General features: G+C 45.7%; 1 protein-coding gene across 1 annotated transcript in view; it reads left to right on the top strand.

Annotated features, from left to right (window-relative positions):
- Positions 1-12,555, top strand: part of DCC (DCC netrin 1 receptor) — a gene marked incomplete at its 5' end in the record, with an annotated part of 1,016,990 nt that overhangs the window by 776,214 nt on the left and 228,221 nt on the right. The window contains one exon of the mRNA XM_060236603.1: positions 9,700-9,894. Within this exon, the coding sequence (XP_060092586.1) occupies positions 9,700-9,894 (195 nt within the window). The remainder of the gene's footprint in view (positions 1-9,699; positions 9,895-12,555) is intronic.

The raw sequence follows: 12,555 nt of genomic DNA, 5'->3' as shown, positions 1-12,555 counted from the left end.
CACACACACGCGCACACAAAGAAACTTCCCGTGTCTCCCGATAGGTATTCCTTTTAATTAGCATGTTTTTGTTCGTCCAATTAGAAACCCAAACACTGCTGCCTCTTCAGGGCCCCCTGGAAAGCTGGAATGGTGGTTCTGACAGCTGGGAGGATTTGAAATATTTATTTCCAGCATCAAACATTGTGCTTTTTGTTGTTGTTTTCTGGGGGGGGAGTTTAAAAATGGCAATATTCTCCCCCAAAGTATAATATAGTGGGTTCGATGCATGCAGGAGAAAAGGGAGCAGTGATCAAAGCAAAGTTCTTTTATTAGATACAGCATAGTATAGTGCTGCACTAAAAGACTGAAGACTAGGCCAACGGGGCCAGCTATATATACTACCGAATTTCTGTGCAAGCACACCATTGGATCATTCAAACCAGCAGGGGGTCCGTGATTGGAGCAGGGATTTGGATCCTACTGCCCATTTTCCCCGAGCTCAGTCCTACAGGCTCCAATGAGCCAGGCAGGAACCCTAGCCATACATACTTTTGGTCAGCATATACAACACAAAAGATCTGATTAAAATAGTTTAAGTAATAACTTCAGGATTCCTAGATCAGTCTGGTAAGTGTGTGTTGCTGGGGGAGGGGCTAGGCTTCCCAGGCTCCCACTGGGGGTGGGTTTTCCCCCAGTTCCAGGGCCCCCAACCCGCCAGCACAGAGAGATCTGCTGAGAGGATTCCCACCCCAAAGAGCCCTGTCATATGCTGTGGTGCGCGGTGGAATGACATCACCCGGAAGTGACATATCATGCCAGGCACGTCACACAGGGATGCTCTAGGGATTTGGGGAAAACTCTATGGTACCCGTCTGGCAGCCGGTGGGGGATTTGGCAACCCTAGACGGGGCTCAGTATGCTAAGCTTAAACACATGTCTAAGGCAGTGATGTTCTGTATTCTTGGTTCTTGGGGGGACTACAGCGGGAGGACTTCTGGAGTTCTGGCTCCACTAGTAGACCTCCTGATGGCACCTGGGTTTTGGACACTGTGCAATGCAGAGTGTTGAATTGAATCGGCCATTGACCTGATCCAGGGCTTATCTTATGTTCTTATATAGAGATTGGAGGCATGCAGACTTTGGGGTGGTCACGTTTGGCAAGCTGGATCCCAGAGCTTGGAGTCAACATCAGGGGAAGGTTCTGCCTCTGTGCCCCATTGATGACCCTCCAGAGGAACTAGTTGGCCACTGTGTGAAACAGGATGCTTGGCTAGATGGACCACTGATCTGATGCAGCAGGGCTCTTCTTATGTTCTTATGAAGGCCTTGACCTCTATGTCCTGTTGCTGGACATCCAGAGGAACTGGTTGGCCACTGTGTGAGACAGGATGCTGGACTAGATGAACCACTGATCTGATGCAACAGGCCTCTTCTTATGTTCTTATGGAGGCTTTGGCTCTATGCCCTGTTGTTGGCCCTCCAGAGGAACTGGTTGGCCACTGTGTGAGACAGGATGCTGGACTAGATGAACCACTGATCTGATGCAACAGGCCTCTTCTTATGTTCTTATGGAGGCTTTGGCTCTATTCCCTGTTGTTGGCCCTCCAGAGGAACTGGTTGGCCACTCTGTGAGACAGGATGCTGGACTAGATGGATCACTCATCTGATCCAGCAGGGCACTTCTTATGTTCCTATTTGGTATTTAAATTTTCAAAAATCAATCAAATAGATTGCAAGGTGAATTAAATTGCAGAGCTGAAGTTGGTGGAACCACGGTGAAAGTACTTGAGCAACAACAGAAATGCTTTATTGGCGGTGCTTCGGTTCCTTTTGTGCCAAGATGCGCACACACAAAATAATGATGTGATAAAACCATCTAATAGATGGATAAAGACTGAGGGGCTGATCAATACCAAGGCAGCCAGCTCCCCTAATTACTGGGATAAGGCAGGGTTGTCACTAGATGGTTTTATGCAATCCAGATTAAATGAAGTCCTGGATGAGTTGCTGGAAAAGCGATGGTAGCACCATTGCCAGTAGCCTTTTTTTTTTTTTTTTTGCATTGTCGCAATTAGTAACCATTTGTCATACATTGAATATGAAAATCCGCTAATCTCATCCAACCTCAAAACAGCCAGGGCTTAATTTCTGAAATGAGAGGTCTCAGGATGCAAACGTGTCTAGACATTGCACACATGCTTTCCGCACCCCCTGCTGTTTTCATAGCTCATTCCCTAGCCCTCTGCTGAGTCACTGACTGTTTGCTATTTTTGCTGCCAGATGATGAATTAGGACGCTCCATTGCTCTAGCTCAGTGGCAGAGCATTTGCTTGGCATGCACAAGGTCCCAGGTTCTATCTCCGGCATCTCCAGTTAGAAGGACCAGCCAAACTTGCTTAACGTAAGAGCCGCGCAGAATAAACATCAGATGTTTGAGAGCCAGAAGACATGAATGTTAGTTGTTTGAGAGCTGCAAGAGGAAGGAAGGAAGGCAAATAGATGGGGGAGGAAGAGGTGGAAAGAAAGCAACTCTCACTTTAAATGCATTCTCCAAGCCACTGGCTGACTTGGCTTGGATAAGTGATTTAAAGAGACTTATCTAAGCTGTCCGGTGGGGTTGTAGGGGCTTTGAGAGTCACATAATGTGTGAAAGAGCCACATGTGGTTCCTGAGCCACTGTTCGGCCACCCCTGGACCAGGAAGTAGGCAATGTGAAAGACCTCAGCCGGAGACCCTGGAGAGCTGCTGCCAGTCTGGGTAGGCAATACTGACCTTGATGGACCAAATATCCGAATAAATAGAAGGCAGCTTTGTGTGTTCAGCATTAGATAGAGTCCTCCTGCTCATATGCAGTTAAAGCAGCTATCAGGGTTGTTGTTGTTTTTTTCTCCCATTCATCTACATATATCCCACCTTACTGTTAGCAATGTGTGCATACTAAAATATAAGGAAAAAAACAATCAGTGGTGTCTTATTGCTTGGCCTGTGTATGGAAGCGTGTCTCACCAGTGTCCAGGGGTACATGCACACACTAGGGTTGCCAAGTCCAATTAAAGAAAAATCTGGGGACTTTGGGGGTGGAGCCAGGAGACATTGGGGGTGGAGCCAAGAACAAGGATGTGACAAGCATAATTGAACTCCAAGGGAGTTCTGGCCATCACATTTAAAGGGACAGCACACCTTTTAAAATTCCTTTCTTCCATAGGAAATAATGAAGTATAGGGGCACCATCTTTTGGGGCTCATAGAATTGGACCCTCTGGTCCAATCGTTTTGAAACTTGGGGGGTATTTTGGGGAGAGGCACTAGATGTTATACTAAAAATTTGGTGCCTCTACCTCAAAAAATAGCCCCCCCAGAGCCCCCAATACCAACGGATGAATTCCCTATTATTCCCTATGGGAATCGTTCTCCATAGGGAATAATAGAATGCCCAGTAGACATTTCCCTCCCCCCCCATGCTTTCTAAAAGGGGGGAGGGCCTCCAAACCAGGGAATCCCCTGCCCCCTCCCTCACACACACACACACACACACTTACCAGATCTTCTTCCGGAGAACTCTTGCTGTGAAAGTGAAAGCAAAAGAAAGGGCGGGGCTGTTCTCCCAAGCCCTTCCTGCTCCCTGCCCAACCTTAAAGCGGCAGACATTTTACAAACGGCTCAGGAGCTCTATAATGAAGCCTACAGGTATGTTCTCCCCCCCCTCCACCCCCCACCCCCCGCTTCTCACTTCTTGAAGACCGGGAGATGAGGCTGCAAACCCAGGGGACTCCCGCCAGAGCGGGAGGGTTGGGAAGCCTAGCACACACTAGTAAAACACTGCACAAAAAACCCCCTCTATTTACTCATAAGGACTATCACAGGGAGGTTTCCCGTTAGCCAAGTTTCATTATTGCCCACATGCACTTTGGAACCAGGGAGGCATGCTGTGTGCCAGTGAACGGGAAGAACTCAACACCGGGCAAATTCTAGGATTACAGTCCATCTTGTCATTCAGCTAGAATCAAAGGAATGCACTATGAAGAGAAACGCGGGGACAACTAAGTAGTCCCCAGCAAGGGGGACTTGGATTTGATGGAACCGGTTTTCAATTACAAACGCAGCTGCCTTATTTATACTCAGGAATCGTTTTGTAGCAAAATAGATGGCGGAGCTCTTTAGCATAACTAACTAGCATACGCTGATATCCCCTCCACCAGCCCAAAGCAACCTGACACAAGAAAGGAGAGCCCCGGGTGAGCGAGGCCTGCTTGGGCTGGCTAGAGATCCATCCAGCCCAAGCAGGCCTCGCCCACCTGGGGCTCCCCTTGGTGCCCCCCCAGTCAAAAGGCCAGCAAGCCACCCGCCACCCAAAATCACATGAGAAGTGGAGAAAGGGTGGTGTGGGCTTCTGCAGGGGTTAATGAGGGCTGCTGGGGGTGTGGCAAAGCTCCTGGTTGCTGGCTGTTTTGGCCAAGAGGCTAAATTGAAGGGAGGAGATGATTATAGCCATCTTGAAATCCTTGGAGGAAGTGTTGGATAAAAATCAGGGAAATCACCTCATTGAACACCCCCATCAGCTTTCTGAGTTTAAAGTTTATTAACAGTCCTTGCATCTTTATTAATCACAGGGCATTTTTTGCTTTATTTTCATCTTATGATTGCATGTGTGCAGGGATAGGAGCATGACAGTTGTGTGTGTGTGCGTGTATATTTGTTTGTTTTTACTTTATTTATAAACTGTCTTTTCCCTCAGTGGGGACCCAAAGGAATTTATATTGTTTTCCTGTTTTATTCCCCCCCAACAACAAAAAAGCCCTGTGCAAAACAATGGCGATGTTGGGGTGTGGCCTAATATGCAAATGAGTTCCTGCTGGGCTTTTTCTACACAAAAAAGTCCTGCCTATGCTGTCGGTCTTGCCAATAGACCCTCCACCCTGGCACCGTCTCAGGCCCCTGCAGCTTCTTTAGCCTCAGTCACCAAGACTAGTAGCCACTGCTAGACTTTTCCTCCCTAACTCTGCCTGTTTCTACACTTGACAGAAGATCCTCACTCCGTGCTCATTTAAATGTTCATCTACATTGCATAGCACTGTCACTTCTGTCTTGCTTTGCATTATCTTAAGTCATCTACACGAATTTTCTTGAATTGGAACTGAAAGTGGTTTCACCCAAGAGTTGCTCCTCTTCACTGCCACAGGAGGTGGTGGCAGCTACAAGCACAGCCAGCTTCAAGAGGGGGTTAGATAAAAATATGGAACAGAGGTCCATCAGTGGCTATTAGCCACAGTGTGTGTGTGTGTATATGTGTGTGTGTGTGTATAATTTTTTTGACCACTGTGTGACACAGAGTGTTGGACTGGATGGGCCATTGGCCTGATCCAACATGGCTTCTCTTATGTTCTTATGTGACACAGAGTGTTGGATTGGATGGGCCATTGGCCTGATCCAACATGGCTTCTCTTATGTTCTTATGTGACACAGAGTGTTGGACTGGAGGAGCCATTGGCCTGATCCAACATGGCTCCTCTTATATTCTTACGTGACACAGAGTGTTGGACTGAATGGGCCACTGGCCTGATCCAACATGGCTTCTCTTATGTTCTTAAGTGACACAGAGTGTTGGACTGGAGGGGCCATTGGCCTGATCCAACGTGGCTTCTCTTCTGTTCTTACTTTACAAGAGTACTTTTGAACTGGAGTTTTCTTCAAGCAAATTCAATGCTCATAAAATCAGAATCAACCCTGAGTGTAGAAACAGCCTCTATCTAATCCCCTTTTGTCTATCCCCACGGCCATCACTACATCCTCTGGCAGCGAATGCCACTTTTTAATCACTCTCTGTGTGCCGCTGTTGAATCCCTTCCAGAGATGTTGATGTATAGTCATCCAAAATGGCTGGGTTCATTTGAATGACAAGAAACGCCATGAGACTGAAGATATACGGCCTGTGGGGAATGCTGGGGGAACTGAACTGGATCGTGTTTTGCTCGGTTGTTTGTTTCTTTTAAGCACAGCACAATTAAGTGCCTTCAAGGCGATGAAGTGTGAAACTCTTATAAAAGTGCGGTGTGCATTAAAGAGCTCTAATATTCTAACAAGCCTTCCCTGTGGCTTCCATGGATCCTTGAAAGACTTTATACGCGCTCAACCACAATTCATTGCAAAGCCTATAAAATGCCAAGGGCACGGACAGGAACAATCAATGACAGTGAAACAGAGAGAGAAAAAAAGTATTAATCCCATCACCTTTTTTATTGCCTTTTTTGCCTGGGTTTATAGCGGGAATGCTTCACAATCGAAAGAGGCCATTTTGCCAGCGTTCACATCAGCATTTTGTATTGCTGTTCTTTCCACCTGCAGAGTTTTGCTCAAGTGTTACAGGCCTCCTCACCTGGTGGGAATAGGGCTGGCCCTGGGCATCTGGGACCGTAGGCAAGGCTTTCTGACATTGCCCCCCCCCCGGCACTGATAACCAATTTTCTTATAATCATAGAGTTGGAAGGGACCTCCAGGGTCATCTAGTCCAACCCCCTGCACAATGCAGGTAACTCACAAATACCTCTCCCTCAGTTCACAGGATCTTCATTGCTGCCATCTAGCCTCTCTTTAAAAACCTCCAAGGAAGGAGAGCCCACCACCTCCCGAGGAAGTCTATTCTAATGAGGAACCACACTAACAGTCAGGAAGTTCTTCCTAATGTTGGCCGAAAACACTTTTGATTTAATTTCAACCCATTGCTGTCAGATAGCCTCTGTTTCAAAACTCCGAGGAAGGAGAGCCCACCGCCTCCCGAGGAAGCCTGTTCCACTGAGGAACTGCTCTAACGGTCAGGAAGTTCTTCCTAATGTTGAGCCAGAAACTCGTTTAATTAAATTTCAACCCATTGGTTCTGTTCCTACCTTCTGGAGCCATAGAAAACAATTCCACTACCATCCTCTATATAACAACCCTTCAAGTACTCGAAGATGGTGATCATATCACTTCTCAGCTGCCTCCTCTCTAGACTAAACATGCCCAACTCCCTCAACCTTTCTTCAGAAGGCTTGGTCTCCAGACCCCTCACCAGACCCCTTTCAAAAGCAGATGAATTGTGGAAAAAATTAAAAACCCAATTTGGTGCCCCCAGATGGACAACACCCTAGGCAATCACCTAGTTGGCTTAGTGGCAAGGCTGGCTCTGCGTGGGAAGATTGTAAGTTGACTCTTTTCTGCTCCCCAAGAGGCAAGCTACCTCGGCCCTCTTCTGAAGAGACCTGTGATGCGAGAGCTCCTCTGCAAACCTCTAGCAAAGGCTCACTTTAACCTTTAAAAGGCTTTTAAAAAGATAAAATAAAAGACTTGCATATCATAAAAGCAATATACATTTCTTGTAAATCAAGTTCTATCGGTTTGTTTTTGAAGGCTGGCTGTTTGCATTGAGTACTGTTGTGTTACTGTGAGCAGCATGAAGCAAAAAATGTGTTGGGGTGAGTGCTAAGATATCAATATTTTTATGTGTACGTGCTTGACTATGTACGTGTCTCTGGAAGTCTTGGTGACTTCTTGTGACTGACCCCTACTGGGGGTATGGAGGATATTCAGGGAGCTGGCTGAACAAAGCCTGCCCCTGCCTCCCACTCCTGGTATTCCAAGGACATCTCATATACAAGTGCTTGCCAGAGTCGGCCCTGCTCAGCTTCCAAGATCTGACAAGATCAGGCTTGTCTGGACTATCCAGGTCAGGGTGGGTGAATGCTACGGAGTCTAGACCAGTGTTCCCCAACTTATCAGTCAGGACCCAGAAATGGGTTGTGAACAATGTTCCCTCTAAGCTGCAAAGTCTTGTGAACAAAAATTCTACTTTGTGAGCTCCTGGAGCTACTGTGATAAATGATTGTGCTCTGGGGTCATCCTTCCTGAGGTAAGACAAAAATGTGTGAGCCGGAGGCTAAAAATCTGTGATCTAGCTCACGCCAACTCAGTTTAGAGGGAACACTGGTTGTGAAGTCTTTGAATTTGCGTTGCGGTCCAGCCTTTCCTAACAGCAGCCTCTGCCCTTTCCATTGCTCTCTTTTCTGTTTGGGAAACCAAAATCTGACCCTGAAAACAGTATCTTCTGTACATTAATTAGCTTTTTTCCCCTTCTTCATTGCAAGTAAAACGTGCCTTAATGATTACCAGAGTGAGTTTCTTAGACTCTTAGGGAGGATTAGAGGGAGTCGTGGGGAAGAAGAGGGTGGTCAAAGGCTAGAATGTAACTTCTGTATACAACAGTTGTGTATGTGTGAATGCTGCTTGCTTGGGGTTCATAGGGCGGGCAGCTCTGGGCAACGTTTGTGGGTGTCTCCAAAACATCTGGTTAGCCACCGTAGATAATGGAATGAGTGCCAAGGCCATAGGTTGCCTAAGGTGCCAAAAAACAAACAAACCAACCTTGGGCCAGCCCTGGATGGGACACCATACCAAGTAAATTTGGACTTGGGTCACCATACCAAAATGTTTGTGGACTGATGGTTTAGACCATTGCCAGAAAATATTAGCAAACAGAAATGTTTCACTAATACTTAAGTTGCTATAGAACGAAGCAGTAGACCAACTAAGTTTTAATCAGAATGTAAGCTTTCGTATGCTCTTAAGCAGACTTCATCAGACCAATGAAGTCTGCTTAGGAGCACACGAAAGCTTACATTCCGAATAAAACTTAGTCGGTCTTAAAGGTGCACTTGTCTACTGCTTTGTTCTGTTGCTTCAGACCAACACGGCTGCCTACTGGGATCTGTCTAATTAAGTTGCTAATCTCTTATTAGTCTACTCGACTTTCAGTGCCTGATGACACTTGCATAGAGGTGAGAAATCTGTGGCTTTTTTAAAACAGGTCTGTACATCATGATTCTCCGTTTCCTCTTAAATGTTATTATCAATATAGTAAAGAATCCACTAGCGCCTTTCAGACTAACACATTTTATGGTATCATATGCTTTCGAGAAACACAGCGCTCTTCGTTTGATGCATCTGACGAAGAGAGCGGTGTTTCTCAAAAGCTCATGGTACAATAAACATTTGTTAGTCTTAAAGGTGCGACTGGGCTCTTTACTATTTTGCAGCAACAGGCTAACACGGCTAACTCCTCTGGATATGTTATCAGCAGTCATTTTTTTAATAACTGATTATTTCCCTTCTCCTCTGATTCTTTATATAACTTCCCCAACTCCATGGGAAAGTTTTGCAATAACTAACAGGTAGCATAGTCATCTGCCTTATATGAGATAAAGATCAGCCTATGTCCCCAAAGTTGAAAGAAGTCCCAAAATAAATGCAAGGGCTTATTAATGGTAATGAACTGCCTATAGCTCAGAGAATCACTTGGCTACTTCCTGCAACAGCAGCCTAAACTTGGGTGTTTGTCATTGATTTTATTTTTTTATTTTTTTAAAGGAGAGCCAGTTTGGCGTAGTGCTTAAGTGTGCTGGACTCTTATCTGGGAGAACCAGGTTTGATTCCCCACTCATCCACTTGCAGCTGCTGGAATGGCCTTCGTTAGCCATAGCTCTCACAGAGTTGTCCTTGAAAGGGCAGTTTTTGTGAGAGCTCTCTCAGCCCCACCTACCTCACAGGGTATCTGTTGTGGGGGGGAAATAAAGAAGATTGTAAGCTGCTCTGAGATTCAGAGTGTAGGGTGGGGTATAAATCCAGTATCATCATTTTCTTCTACTTCTTCTAAAAGGTTATGTTAACAGCTCGTTCCTTTGACTCCTAGAATCTCAAGTTCCTGATCAGCCAAGCTCTCTTCATGTCCGACCTTTGTCAACCAGCATCGTCATGAGCTGGACGCCGCCGCTGAACCCCAACATCATCGTGCGGGGATACATCATTGGCTATGGAGTGGGCAGCCCATATGCTGAGACGGTGCGCGTGGACAGCAAGCAGCGATACTATTCAATCGAGCATTTGGGTAAGTGCCTCTTCCAGGCTGTTTCTAAGAAAAGAAGCATTTCTCATGTTGTGGAGTTGTACTCTTCTGGCCCTTGGCCCAGAGTACATCCTTTCTCTTGTAAGCTGCTGACGTGGTTGAAATTTGGAGTGAGTATGTCAGTGTGCAGAAGTGCATTTAGGAATCCATGGAACGACTGTGGCCGCAGGAGAGATCTGATTCAGGATTGTTTACCAACACGATAATGGAGACACATGGAGTACTTCTGGCAAATCTGTTTCTGGGAAATGCGGGTTCCTTGGCTTCGTGCTGTTGCACAAGAGCCTGAATCGCATTTGTTATACTTTACTTACTGTGAATCCATAAGAAGGCTGTGAAGCTGGGGGCAAACTCAGTTTTTAATTGAGGTCTCAAAGAGGGATGGAATGGGATGAAATGAGACAAAACCTATACATGTGTATTAGCAAAAAAAAAAAATCTGCCCACTTCCATATATTTGTGGGGTCACTTGTAGTCTAGGGCTGAAGGCAAGTTCTGCCCCAACATTTGTCTCCTGTTGCAGTTTGCTAGCTTTTTCCCACATGAGAGTTGTTCCTGATGTTTGGACACTTTGCTTACTGTCTTGGATGCCTGCATGTCATCGTCTTGGGAGGTGATGGTAGAAATAATTCTGGTCACCGCACCTCAAAAAAGATATTATAGCATTGGAAAAAGTGCAGAAAAGGGCAACTTGAATGATTGAAGGGTTGGAACACTTTCCCTGTGAAGAAAGGTTAAAACATTTTGGGCTCTTTAGCTTGGAGAAACGTCGACTGAGGGGTGACATGATAGAGGTTTATAAGATTATGCATGGGACAGAGAAGGTAGAGAAGGAACTACTTGTCTCCCTTTCTCACAATACACGAACTCATGGACATTCAATGAAATTGCTGAGCAGTCGGGTTAGAATGGATAAAAGGTAGTACTTCTTCACCCAAAGGGTAATTAACACATGAAATTCACTGCCACAGAAAGTGGTGGGGGCTGCAAACATAGACAGCTTCAAGAGGGGATTGGATAAACAAATGGAGCAGAGGTCCACCAGTGGCTACTAGCCCCTGCGTATTGTTGTAACTCTCTGTCTGGGGCAGTGATGCTCTGTATTCTTGGTGCTTGGGGGGGGGGCACAGTGGGAGGGCTTCTAGCTCCACTTGTGGACCTCCTGATGGCACTTGGTTTTTTTGGTCATTGTGTGACACAGAGTGTTGGACTGGATGGGCCATTGGCCTGATCCAACTTGGTGTTTCTTAAAGTGGTTATAGTGAGTTTGGGAGCTTTACCTGGAGAATCCAGCCATTATGAATGAGCATGGAACAATGAGGAAGGTATCCTTGAACATTCTTGAAGGGCACTCATGTTGGTAAAGTCTTTCCATTTTTATTTCAGGGCTGTTCCAGGGTTTTGTGTTTTTTTTGGGGGGGGGGTGCTGGGCAGAGTGTCCCCAAGATCCCGATTCCTCTGTTTTTCTCATACCCCTGCTCACACCTCTTTTAGCACCCGCAGTCCACATGGCTGTGCATCCTTTCCCCTCACTGATTTGTCTATGAATTAGAGACTCTCATTGCTACTACTTTTGAAAAGGTCTTCTAATCCATTATTGCTGTGCTAGTGTCTCTCTATGATATGCCTCTGATGTCATGGACTCTCTAACGGGGCTTTCCTGCTTGAGATATCTGCTCTGCAAGCATTTTAACTTTTGTGTTGTGACTTCGACACAATCAAAGTCTAGACTGTGGATAGAAGAAGAAGAAGAAGACTGCAGATTTATACCACGCCCTACTCTCTGAATCAGAGACTCAGAGCAGTTTACAGACTCCTTTATCTTCCTCCCCCACAACAGATAATCCGTGAGGTGGGTGGGGCTGAGAGAGCTCTCCCAAAAGATAGATAGATAGATAGATAGATAGATAGATAGATAGATAGATAGATAGATAGATAGATAGATAGATAGATAGATAGATAGATAAATTTATTGTCATTGTTCTCAAGAAAATGAGAGCAACGAAATGAGGTGCTCTTCCACAAACATACCAACACATCAACACCCACAAAAGGACATATACATAGACCATTTAAATGCATCTAAAAACACATAACCATTCATAACCCTGCATTTAGCTTAACCACGGCACTTTCAAGGACAACTCCTGGGAGAGCTATGGCTGACCCAAGGCCATTCCAGCAGCTGTAAGTGGAGAAATGAGGAATCAAACCCAGTTCTCCCAAATAAGAGTCTGTGCACTTATCCACTACACCATACTGGCTAAGGGTATGTGTGTGTTTTTTCAAAATGGACCCCTCTGGAGAGGAGGTGACTTTTGCATTGAGTTTCATGAATTTCAAGAACAAAATCTATTGTTCAAGGGGTTGGATCCAGTCAGCTTTTCTGCTGATTAAAAATGAGTCAAACGTCCTTGTTAACTCCCCCCAAAACGTTACGTAGGGAACCTCGGGACAAAACTCATATGGAATGCATAGTAAGAAAAGGAATTAGAGCAGATTGTGAAAAGATTGGCTGTGTCTGGCCAAAAGACTTGAATGCCCAAGGAGAAAGGATAACATTCAGCCAACATGAACCGAAAGTCTGCAATCAATAGCTGGACAGCAGGAGCACATTTACTGTAAACCATGGCTTGGGGTCAA

Source organism: Heteronotia binoei, chromosome 4 (assembly GCF_032191835.1).
Source record: "Heteronotia binoei isolate CCM8104 ecotype False Entrance Well chromosome 4, APGP_CSIRO_Hbin_v1, whole genome shotgun sequence".
Lineage (NCBI taxonomy): Eukaryota > Metazoa > Chordata > Lepidosauria > Squamata > Gekkonidae > Heteronotia > Heteronotia binoei.
The sequence above is the reverse complement of the archived record's forward strand: the minus strand, read 5'-3'. Positions and strand labels throughout refer to the sequence as shown.